The following is a 12,763-nucleotide window of genomic DNA, read 5'->3' as shown; positions in this document are numbered from 1 at the left end:
GTCTCAGTAAATTCCTATATTTTGTTTGTAGGTTCAAAGTTCATTTTGCTACAGTACATTTTTCTATCTTCTATGTGTATACTGCATAAACGGTAACTTATTGTCAATGTTTATGAAACTATATGTATTTTTTCTAATATATTCTTTGTATTTGTTATAGGTCAATGTCTTTATTCTAATTCTTCAATAAATAAAATGGATACCAACATCTGAGTCATCATTTACCATTAACTGCTCGGTTACATATAGTTCGATGTAAAAAATCATTGAACAGTATACTATTTACATGCTTTTTATTTTTGTTAAGTGGCAGTAAAATTTAAGCGTATGAAAAGTTAAGAAGTTCTTTTTCTATACCTGAATTTAAGAAACATAATACAGTGTAATTTGAAAGAACATTTTTATTACAGAAAAAATAATGATTATGCATGTATTGTTCTGATTTGTTTTGAACAAAAGAATGAAAACAGTAAAAAAAATTATTACTTACAAAACGAATAAAGCCCATAGGAAACAAAATATAAAAATAAAATGATGTGAAAACAAACAACTTAAACAAATTCATTTAGTCAAAGAAAGTCAGATCGTATCAGATAGAAGACTGTGTATTCTTAACAATGTTGCTTTCTGGAGTTTGTGGAATGGTATTTGTTGTAGGGAATATTGATAAGACTGGAGAGATCCCGAATAGTCTACACAGATTTGTTGACAGATTCCCAGTATTTGCCACGAAATATCTCTGAAGCGATGGGATGCATGAGTCCCGTTATCATAGAGAAGCAGAGTCTGTAGATCCTGTAGAGATTGTTGTGACGTCACAGTGTCACCTAGTCTCTGATGATTCAGAATAAACAACATGTGTGACATCACTAGCGGTGGGATAACTAATAAAGGCCTACAATGCTTCTTACTGATATCCTGTTCTAACACTAGTTCATCAATGTAAGTATATACAGAATAAAGCACAATATCTCTCACTACAGCTCTTCTAAACTTAGTACCCAGGGTGTATCTTTCCATGTAGTGTTTGTACACATCTAAATTAACTTGATCCCTATACACGATATACGGCAATGGAATTTCCCCCCGTACTTTATGTAAACAACTGAGTGAGTCTTCATATCTACCTATTTTGTAGTAGTACATAGCAAGATACAGAATGTCAGACAAACAACCAAACTTACAAGACTGTTTTAGCAATTTACATCCTTTATAATCTCTATAGAAAACCCTATTCCGAGTTTGACTTCGATTTTTCCTACTCTGTAAGTACATGGCAGTGTTCCGTAACACATCCGATGTGATGTATTGTAAAGAGACTGTCTGATACTTGGAAAGCCTTTTCCGAATCATGTTTTGCATTTGTTTCATGTAAGCTTCAAATTCCGCAACACTCTCTATGTTACTTTTATGAATTTCTAATAATTCGCCGAAAAATTTTATATCTAATTCATGGCTGGATATAAAACTGCTTTCCTCTGTACAGATTCTTAATGTTCTGTTTAACATAACCCTACTGAGGAAAGATCGGATTGTTTTACTGAAAAGAAGACATGACATCCCCTTACTATACAGATCATACAACTGACTGAACAACGAGGTTTGTGCAGAACCAGTGACTTTTACTCTAAACATGTTGTCTTGTGGAATAAAAAAGTTCGGACAATATCCAGTGTGTACCATGTATATCAATAATTTCAAGCATACCCAGAAACAACTCAATATGTTTTCCGGTGTCCAACTCAAAGAAGTATTGGTTTGTACGACCCAAAATACTATTGTTTTTATGAAGTATGAGCAGAGAATTGATGCATTTGGCTGACTTTTTATAACTTCGTTAAGGAAAAAATTGAAGAGACCATAACATAAAAACTGGCAGTGATTCATTGAAGAAACAAGTTTTTGTTCAGCTCGAGAGAATGAGATCCTCCATTCTAGTTCATTTTCAGGTGTGCTTCTGAAAGGAACAACATGGAATCCTCCTCTTATCATATCTGAGACAACATTCTGATCTGGCCATCCCTGTTTACAACATCTTTGTATCCAGGGTAGTGCTGACGTAGGCCAGTGAAATGACTGGAAACAGAACACTGTGTCAATGCCTAGATCTTGGAATAAATCTGTAGAACAAGGTCCATGAGGGAAAACAGAAGTATCAGAGACATTGATGGTCTTAAACAATTGCAAATGGTTATCTCTGAACAATGTACTTGAAATATATACAGTGGCATTTATTACTACACAGGAGAAAAATATTTTTGAATTGTTTGATGGACTCATCAAATTAAGTCTGGTAAATCCTGGTGGCATACCATCATCACACTCCATCAGGATTACGGTGTGTTGTGGGATATGGTAGAGATTGATCTGTGAGAGATCACATATAATCTTATGGTCGGCAGGCCAAAACATCGAATCTTCATCTGAAGTAATTAGTCTGAATCCCTCACGTTTACTCCCACTCGTCATTCTATCAAATCCCCTCAAGATGTTCACAGGTCTTTTCAACACCTCCTCAGTGTCCATAACTTCTCTTCTGATCCTCACTTCTGTAGGACTCCCTACTTCACGGCACAATCCTATATAGACAAAGTCTGACAGGCACATATCTAAAACATAAAGAAATATACATCATTTCCTTTGTTTTCATATGAATTATCAAATACTTTTAATGCGAATACTCAGCTATTGACCATACAATTATGTTTAAGGGTCTTTTGTGTTTGAGGAACTATTTCTAAGGACGAAATCAATAAAACGTTATCAATATGTGAAATACTACTGAATGTACGTCCAAAGTCCTCAGAAGATGAAAAAAATATACTTAAAAGCTTTTTTTTAAAGATGTATAAAATAATGGTCAAAGTGAGTAAATATTATATATGTTTAAGCCTAATTTCGTTTCGGAAATAAAATTCAGGAACAATAAGCTTCTAATAGCCGTAATAGATATAAAGTATCTCAGCGTTCCTTTCCAAAGATATCCATACCGCATGAGATAGATAAGATTAACATTCAATATTCTTAATTTTATATGAAAGGGTAAGTGTATATAATGTTCATCCAGACATGAATCTTTAAAAAAAATGATCGCACTTATTTTGCTGTGATAATCTTTGACTTTTTAGTTGAAAAGTGTGCTAAACTGTACATGGAGTATTTAGTTTTTTAATAGTTGTTTTTCAATTAACAAAATAATCCATAATCCTATAATGAACTACAGATAATTCAAACGTAATAAATCTTCTTCATAACGATTAATGATTAAGTGGTTTCCTTTGAAAATTCAATTGTAAAGAAAAATAGTGGGTTTTTTTATCCGTGGCCTTGATATCCCCACAGGTCTATGTTCTATTCAGCAAAGTTCTATGCATTTAAGAATCAGGATCGGAGTTTGAATTTGTGATAATTGTCGAACGTGACAAGCTTTGTATGGGAAGTCCAATAATATTGAAAGTTAATCTTAATTGTTAGTATTTTTTGCCCATAGCTAGTTTAAAAAATTAAAGATATACACGCTATATAAACGCCGATTTTTATGTGAAACGAAATAATTAAATGATTTGGAACAAATGGAGTGTAATTAAACGTTAATATTTTCCCCAAAATTTTATTAAAAAGTCGTTATAATAACAAAATAATTAAGCAATATCTGAAATTAAGAATCCATTCTTTTTATGAATATTGATGAAAGAAGTGCATAATCCGTATATAGATACGCATGTCAATGGGGAATCTTTGTCAAAGAGGTTGTGACAAAAATTATTAATAAAAGGTTTATGTGTGTCATTCCAGAAAAGATGATTGATACCGATTACACTAAAAGATCATTAAGAGAAAGACATTTATCATCATGTCAAAAGTTATTTTATTACTATCTCGTTTTTTTGACGCCTGTTTGTTTATCAATCTAAAAAAGCAAAAGCTCTGCTCCCAGCAGGCACTCAACGTTGTTTCAACGTTGAAAGGAGGTGGAATATAGGTTTCAACGTTGATCAACTATATTTTAACCTTGTTTCAACGTTGAATCCTCAACCTTTTTTCAACGTTGAAACAACGTTGAAACTGCAACATATTTTCAACGTTGAATGTTCGTCGATATTTCAACGTTGAAACAACGCTGAAGCTGCAACATATTTTCAATGCTGATTGTTCGTCGATATTCCGACGTTGAAGCATCGTTAAAGCTGCAACATATTCTCAACGTTTGATGTTCGTTGATTTTTCAACGTTGAAACAACGTTGAAGCTGCAACATATTTTCAACGTTGAATGCTCGTCGATATTCAGCATTGAAACAACGTTGAAGCTGCAACAAATTCTCAACGTTTTATGTTTGTTGATATTTCAACGTTGAAACAACGTTGAAGATTCAACATGTTTTCAACATTGGGTATTTTCTTATATTGTAGATATTTTATTTCAAGGTTTAAAAATGCAAAAGTTGACTGTTTGTTGATTCAACGTTGAAACAACGTTGAAAATGCAACATATTTTCAACTTTAGGAAAGTTAGGAAAATTTAACGTTGAAACAATGGATAATGAGTATTGAACACTTTACGCAGAACAGTTAAGGTTACAAAAAGTAGGCGGAGCCTAATTTGTACGGGAAAACTTGACTATGACATCATACACAATATACGTCATACAACATTTCTTTAAAATACCACGAAATGAGTTTATCTGCTAATTTGACCAGTAAGAAATCATCAAACAACATAAAATCGTACTACAGCGTGCTGTTTTGTCGTTAGTTAAATCCCACATAGCAAGTTATAAACAAGTCACTGATCGCAATACACTTGTCAATATGACGTCATTTCTTACAACGTGACGTAGTTTGTATGCAGTGAGAGACAGATCAAGTACTATTTTCTCAACAAAAGATGTATTCTCTAATTAAATAAAATATTATTTACAGATATTCTATGGGCCAAAAACTTGAATTTAATGTCTTCTTCACTTTTTTATTAATATATTTTCTGTACATTACGTATTTAATTGACACTGCCGTATATTTGTATGCAAGTACATCGGGAATAATGTGAGGGGTCTTAATAAATCGATCTAGTGCAAGGGCATACACTCTATGGATCATAGTAAGCTTTTACATTTCAACTAAAGAACTATTAAGGTATATGAAAAGTGCTGCGATCCTGATGAAATCTTAAAAACAATTTAATTATATCAATATTCCATGCCGCTGACCGACAAAAAATATAGCATTCGGTCATACAAGTATAATTTTAACAATGAAATTGCAGAATTTAGATAGGATCGCAGCACTTTTTAGAAACTACAATGCGTGTTGAAAATTTTTATTTACTTAACTTGGAAATTTAACTTGGTTATACCCTTGCACTAGTGAAATTTATATGTAACATCAATACTTCAAGTCAGTGTGCTAAAATCGTGTGACTGCCGCATTACGTGACTAGTCTAAATATAAAATATAATTCTCCTCGATATGTAGTTATTAATCATAATTATAATTATCCGATATAAATAATGTACAAAAAAAATCGCCATCCAAATTACGATTACATTTTTAAATACAAAATTTAGTCGAAACTTCGATTGTTCACCTTAACTGTACTGCGTAGTTTGTAAGGTCAAAATATAAAGGTGTCTTTAACTCTCAATCCATGCGATTTTTCGCAATATACATACAGCTGTATGCATTTTTAGAAAATATTATACAGGTATATGTAATTATACATAATAAATGAAACGTATGCATTATGAATTGATTTACTCAAAAGAGTTGTGCCAACAGCTAGTACCATTATAAAATTTTAAATATGAGTTTATGTGAAGTATGGCATCTACATTTAAAACTTCATTATGATTATGCTTCAAAAAGGTTAATTTTTTAAAATAAATTTTGCATGAATGCAGTTTTTTTTGGTTTTCTTTTTTTTTTACATATTTATAAAATATATTAAATGTGAGCTTTTTTAAATAAATACTAGGGTTGTCCCAAAAAGTCGTAGACAGGGAACGTAATTTATTATCTCTTTGCTAAATCAAATCTCTTTTCTTGTCATAGCAAAGAGTAACATTTTATGATCATGTTTTTTTAAGTTTCATGAGGATATCACATTTAATAAGAAAATTTATGAAAAAATAAAGAAACCATGTAAGTGTACATCGGCGCACGAAAGCAATCGTAATTTACGTCTCTCATAACGTCATGGTCCTTTTTTTTTTTTTTTTTTTGCTTTACATGAGGTTATCAACATCCAAATGAATATTTCAAAAGTGAAAACCACTCTTGACTAATGGAATAATTTAAATTCACTACTATCCGTTTTCTTAAGTAATTCAAATCTAAGTCAAAATTAAATTAGTTGAAAGATCACCTTACATTTTAGGCAGCAGAGAATACACCTTGTTTGACGACGTTTGTGGTCCAGAACGTTCCCCGCAAATGTCTGCATGAAACAATCAGTACTCTACTTTATATGCTATTTATTTTTTCGATATAGAGGAAAAACTATCTTTGAATCTCATACTATTAAAAAACAACTTTTGTATCAAAATATAGTGTGTAATGTCCTTTCTGTACTCTTTCCCCCCGTCTCAGATGAATATAAAACATATCGAAAACAATTTATTACATTTCCGTGCGCCGGGTATGCGTTCGACGAGGTCATTTTCATCAAACTCAATTCGAACAACAATTTGAAAATTATGCCACCAGTTTTCTGTTTTTCACGCTATTTATATGAAATTTTGACAAATTATTACGATTTTGATTCTGATTTCATTGATTTAAATTTTATTTCAATCTTTGACATAGTACCAAAGAAATAAAAACAAATGTAATAGTAATATGCGTAAATCATTCCGAATTTTGGTCGTGCGCCGACAGACCATATCCGCCTTCATATAAATCGTCCCAATATAATTAATATGAATGAAATATATTTAAGAATTCACAATTTGAAAGAACATTGAATGTATTATGTCTATGCAAAATTTGGTTAGTATTGGTTGCGTGTTAAAAATGATATATCCGTTGTCTACGACTTTTTGGACAACCCTCGTAATGCCATCTTTATCCAACATCTCACTGTAATTCCATGTTACTATAGAATTAATAAAAATAATTATTTATTCCGAAGTAATGTTCTTCAAATTCGACTCATATATAGCCTAGATGGACGGATACTCTTGCGCAGATTGTTATACAGAGCCAATCTTAGGAAGTCTTATTTTATTAGATTGTGCTTTTGTTGTGCGTAATAATTCTATAATCTTTCTTTTCACAAAATATAAAAACAATTCAAAGAAACAATTTTCACACTGACAATAAACCCCGATCAAGTAGCATTACTTAAGATCCACTACCCTAAAGCCTTCGAGATATCAGATAAGGAGTGACTCTCGCTTAGTTGGTCAGTTTCAGTGTCAGGATAACCTTGTATGCCATTTTCTTGCTTGGCAGAATTGTTTGCAGCTTGTCTAGCTCAAAATTTGAATTAAACTGATGGACAAGAAGTGCACGTCTCCTTGCTGTTCATTTTTAATGTGTTTTCAAGCTATATACACAAAGATTAAGGCTGGAATATTAACTTCTGCTCAGTAAGTATTAAGTCCTTTTCATGGATTTAAGAAATTAAGTTTTTTTAGTATCTGAACATCATTGAATTCTTGTTTTATAAGTATATTTGAAATCTGGGTGAAATGCGCATTCTTGGTTCGTGTTTTATGTGTTTTGTTGATATTCATTTGGTTATGAAATATAAGTATACTAATATATCATACAATTTAATTAATTGTAGTTCGTCGTAAGGTTCAATCAACCAGTGGTGCAGGAATTGATTGTATAGTCAGCCTTGATTGCATCAGATTGTTCGCCCATGAAAATAATACAAAGGAATGCAACATTTTGTAAGTATACTATGTCTTTGTATGTCTGTAACATTTTTCTTTAGTAATAATTATTCATAAGCATACAAATACGAATTTTAACATGAGGTCAACTATAATTCTTTTAATCATGTTAATTAAATCTAAGTACCAGAATATATTCCTTTGTCTGATTTTTCAAATCATTCATGTATATTTATTTTTATCGTTTGAAATAACATGTTACGTACATTGTATCGAACAAATGGCTTTAACGTCTTTATTTCTTTTTTTAATAGGCTTTTGCGTTAGAGGGTGGATTCTCCTGTTCATTTCTTTCATTCGTGGGGCTTACTATATGCGTGGTTAAAATCAATGGATCCGCCACTTTGTGAAACTTCGTAGTGTAAGACAGACGCGTACTTTGAAGAACCCGGATGTGATTACCGTGACCCCCTTTTCACTAGGAATATAAAATTTGTCAAGCAGTGAGATTCAGTGATAGAATCCGAATTTGTGTTTGTCTTTAAAAAAACAGAGTAAAATAAATTCTCTCACGATCATAATACTGGATTATGACTTATATAAATATTAAGCAACTTGAATAAAATGTTTAATTAGAATTTGAAATGTATTTGTTTATAAAGCAAAATGTAATATGAATTCAACGTAATTTCAACCAAATATCAACGTTTGTACAACCGAAAATTTTCAACCAAATCTCAACCTAATTACAACCAAAGTTGACTTTTTGTTCAGTGTTGATATTGACGTTGAAACAATGTTGAAGCATCAACGTTGCAACAACTTTCATTTGCAACCATAAATCAACCAAAAATTCAACCCATTTTCAACGTTTATTCAACGTTGAAACAACGTTATGTCTCAACGTTGCCTCTACTTTCATATGCAACCAAAATTCAAAGTTGATTCAACGTTGACGTGCAATGTTGATTCAACGTTGAATCAACGTTGAAATGCCTGCTGAGGCTAATATATTTTCTATGATGCGCTATTGCTCGTGTTCATTGAATCCATTGTTTATTTTTTTAATAAAAAGGCCTACATGCATGCATATCTTTTTACAAAATTTTGGAAGTTCCGAAGAGTGCTGTATTTGACATGCTCACGAACATCATATTTCTTCGTTTGGCAAGTCCATCTACACGCCTTTCCCCTCCAACTCCTCATTTCATTCTAATTTATTGAAAAAATTAACCTTTAGTTTAAAAAATCCGGAGAGGTTCTCATCCATCCTACCCCGATGTTTTTCTATGTTCCTGAAGGTATATGTTCACATGAGTGCAAATTGGGTGCAAGTGAAATAACTTTCCAAAATAATTTTACCTATTCAATAAATAAATTGTAATGTTCACCAGGAAGATAGCATGCAAATGATTATAACCTGGTATTTTTCCACAATGCTAGATCTTAGTCAATTAAAATTGTAGGAGTTACTCTCATATAACTCTCATATAATTAATAATTTTTGCAGGTCGATTTTCTGACAAATGCTTTTTTTCAAACGTATGTATACAAATATTTAACATTTCATTGTATTTGTAGGCTTGTAATCAATGTATCTCTAAGATTTCTGGGTTATATCAATTATTTTCCCAATATCTAAGTCCCCGGCCTTTCTCATAAAAATGTTATATGTACAATGAGATCGGTATGTCGATTCGTCTGTCTCCTGCCCATTATCATATCTGTTTTGAACACTTTGACTTCTGCACATCCTTTAGCATTGTGATGAAAAATATCTCAGTTACTTTCTATAGCTGTCTTTAAATATTTTAGTACTAATTGGCTAGGAATCATCAAACTTTGTCTGTTGAAATATCTTTGGTCTTCGGAGTATATCAACTAAAAAGAAGATCATTGTGATTTACTTTTGAAAAAAAATATTTAGATATATTTAAAATGTTCATGTACTTATTGGCTTATTATGTACTTAAATATCCAAGAGATATCTTAGGTCCTTGGAAAGAATCAATTAAAAAGTATTTCACTGTTACCTAATTCTGAAAAGTTATGGCTTTTTTGTAATATTTCAGGTACAAATTAGCTTAGAAACATCACACTTCGTCAATTAAGGGGATGAAGGACCTTTAGCTGAAAAAATACCTGTCATTTATTTTTTTTCATATTTTGTATATATCTTATTTAGTATGTCCTACATACTATAAAGCAGACATATCAATAGGTTTCTAGACTTATTTCTGAGATATTGAGTGACAAATACCATACCCCACAGTGTCTGAGCGGAGTTTTTATTCTCCGTGTTTCTGGGTCCATTACTCGGTCGATAATTGAAATTTTTCACCATAGATAAAAAATATACCAGCGGAAATGTGTCCTTTAAAATATTTTAGAGTATGAATAGGGTTAAAAATTCGAAAAAGCAAGATTCTTTTATAACACCACATCTGGAGACGGAAATTTACGACTTTTTTAGGACAACTTAAACCATAAAAGAAATTAATTTGCAAAAAATTCTATCATTCAATATTTGAAAATTTACGTCGAAGTTCAAGGTCGTCATTGTATTGATTAACTGTAAAAATATCGATTGGTGAAGCTGAGCTCAATATTGCACGGGGCAAAGTTAAACGAGTCATGATCATGAGAAAAACGTGTCATATTTACATTTCTCGAGTACGGGAAAACCCAACTATGACGTCACACATTCCTGAAATAAGCGAAATAGGACAAACCCACAGAACTTTTCCGTCAACAACCATGTAAAAATATTTTTTGCGTTCTGAAATTTTCAAAATACCCTACCATGTACATATTATGGCCCGTTTTTATGATTTTATACTAACCGTTTTTACCGTGTATGATCTTACTGAACTAAGAGATCCACTATGACGTCAAAGACGCACTGGACGCGCAGAGTAGGGAAACGGCAGAGTGGATTAATCTATTCCGTAATTTGATAATATTTGCAAGAAATTTTGAATGTTTTTAGATACGCGTATTTTTAAACTAGATGGTGAACGCAAACAAACAGTCAGAAAAATTATACAAGTACTGTGGTTTCAATCTCGTTTTGTACATATTTTATCAGAGATTATGACGTAAATCAACTGAGTCACGTGACCATACATCCTTCATCCCCTTAATGTATATTGGGTCTTCGATGTATGTCGTCTAAAAAGTAGTTCACTGTGACCTTCATTTGAAATGTTATGCGTATATTAAAATATTTCAGATACTAATTGTTTAAGAATCAGCAAATTTTGTCAGTTGATGCATCATGAATCCTCAGAGTACATCACCTGGAAAGTAGGTCACGATGGCCTAATTTTAAATTTGATGATAATTTTCAAATACTTACGCGGGCATGTTTAGGAAGCATATAAGTCATTTCTCGGGAAATCTAGACTTTTTGAAGAAAATTAATTTTGATAAATTACCAAAAGGTATGATTAACTTAAAATATTATCTATTGCATATAGATTAAAGAGTGTCTAACACGAAGACGTGCACCACCGCCACGGCAACACGTGACTTCTATTAATAGCAAAATTTTCCTAAATAAAAAAGCTAGCAGAACAACAATACCCCGGAGTTAAATAGTGTCTTGAGTAAATAATACAGTTGAAAAACATCTATTTTCCCTTAAATGTGCTGCTAGAATCCCATTGTAATTTCAGTAAAATAATTATTCCACACAATCGCACGAAACCTTACCTTATGTTTTGAATTTTATACTTATTAACCGAGATTTTTCGTAAAACCATGGATGCTTAACTCGGGATTCTAGCAACACTTTCCAAGTTTGTCAGAAGGCAAACTTTCCACCTGTACAAATCTTATGTTTTGAAATATCCAGCTCTTTGTTGTCCCGTTGCATTATTTTTGTCTCGAATGACAGAGGAAAGGCCGACCGGGATACGTATATAGCTGATTGTCTTCGAAAGAGAATATGATCGATGAAAATAAATTTGCATACCTGTTTAATTGTCTGAACTCTATATGAATTTCACATAATATTCACGATATTTCCTTTTAACGAGGCCCAATCTAGTTGAAAATTACGAAAACGGAATGATAAAAAATTTTAATTCTTGGAAATATACTTGTTTGTTTCCCAGATAGCATGACTACGTTGGCCCAACGTTGGCTAATGGTTGGACCGTTGGCCGATGGTTGGCGTTGGGTTTACAACGTTGGCCCAATGTTGGGCCTATGTTAACATTACACTATTTTACTCAGAGGCCGAGGTTGGTTGGGGACACAACGTTGGCCCAATGTCGGGCCAATGTCAACATTACAATTTTACTCGGAGGCCGAGGTTGGTTGGGAACACAACGTTGGCCCAACGTTGGGCCATTGTTGTTGGCTTGTCACCACTATGTTGACATATTTTGATGGGAGTACAACATTGGCCCAACGTTAGGCCAACATTGGTGAATCACGTTCTTATTTTGTTGTAGTTTGTTGGGCATACAACGTTGGCCAAATTTTGGGTCAATGTCAACATAACAGTATTTTACTTAGAAGCTGGGGTGAGGACACTACAATGCCCCCAATGACCCAACGTAGGACCACTGTTTACAACGTTGGGTTTACAACGTTGGCCCATTGTTGAGTCAATGTCAACATTACAATATATTACTCAGAGTCCGAGGTTGGTTGGGGACACAACGGTGACCCAACGTTGGGCCAATGTTGTTAGCTTGTCATCACTAAGCTAACAGATTTTGTTGGAAGTACAACATTGGCCCAACGTTAGGCCAACGTTGGCGAGTCACGACATTATTTCGATACAATATTTTGTATAGACAACGTTGAACCAACTTTAAGTGAAGTCAGAATTCAGGAAACGTGAACTGTTTGTAATAATATCGGACAAGAAGATGGAAAAGGGAAAGAAAAAGAAATAGTAAATTAATATGTT

At 32.7% G+C, this 12,763-nt stretch overlaps 1 protein-coding gene across 1 annotated transcript; it reads right to left on the bottom strand.

Moving 5' to 3' along the window:
- Window positions 1-579: 579 nt before the first annotated feature.
- On the bottom strand, window positions 580-2,607 carry LOC134252993 (uncharacterized). Its single transcript, XM_062735517.1, has one exon. The coding sequence runs from the start codon at window positions 2,605-2,607 to the stop codon at window positions 580-582; it is 2,028 nt and encodes a 675-aa protein (XP_062591501.1).
- Window positions 2,608-12,763: the final 10,156 nt, after the last annotated feature.

Source organism: Saccostrea cucullata, unplaced genomic scaffold (assembly GCF_032062105.1).
Source record: "Saccostrea cucullata isolate Sc308-1 unplaced genomic scaffold, CSIRO_AGI_Scuc_v1 ctg2570, whole genome shotgun sequence".
Lineage (NCBI taxonomy): Eukaryota > Metazoa > Mollusca > Bivalvia > Ostreida > Ostreidae > Saccostrea > Saccostrea cuccullata.
Note: the sequence above shows the minus strand (reverse complement) of the source record. Positions and strands in the feature narration are given on the sequence as shown.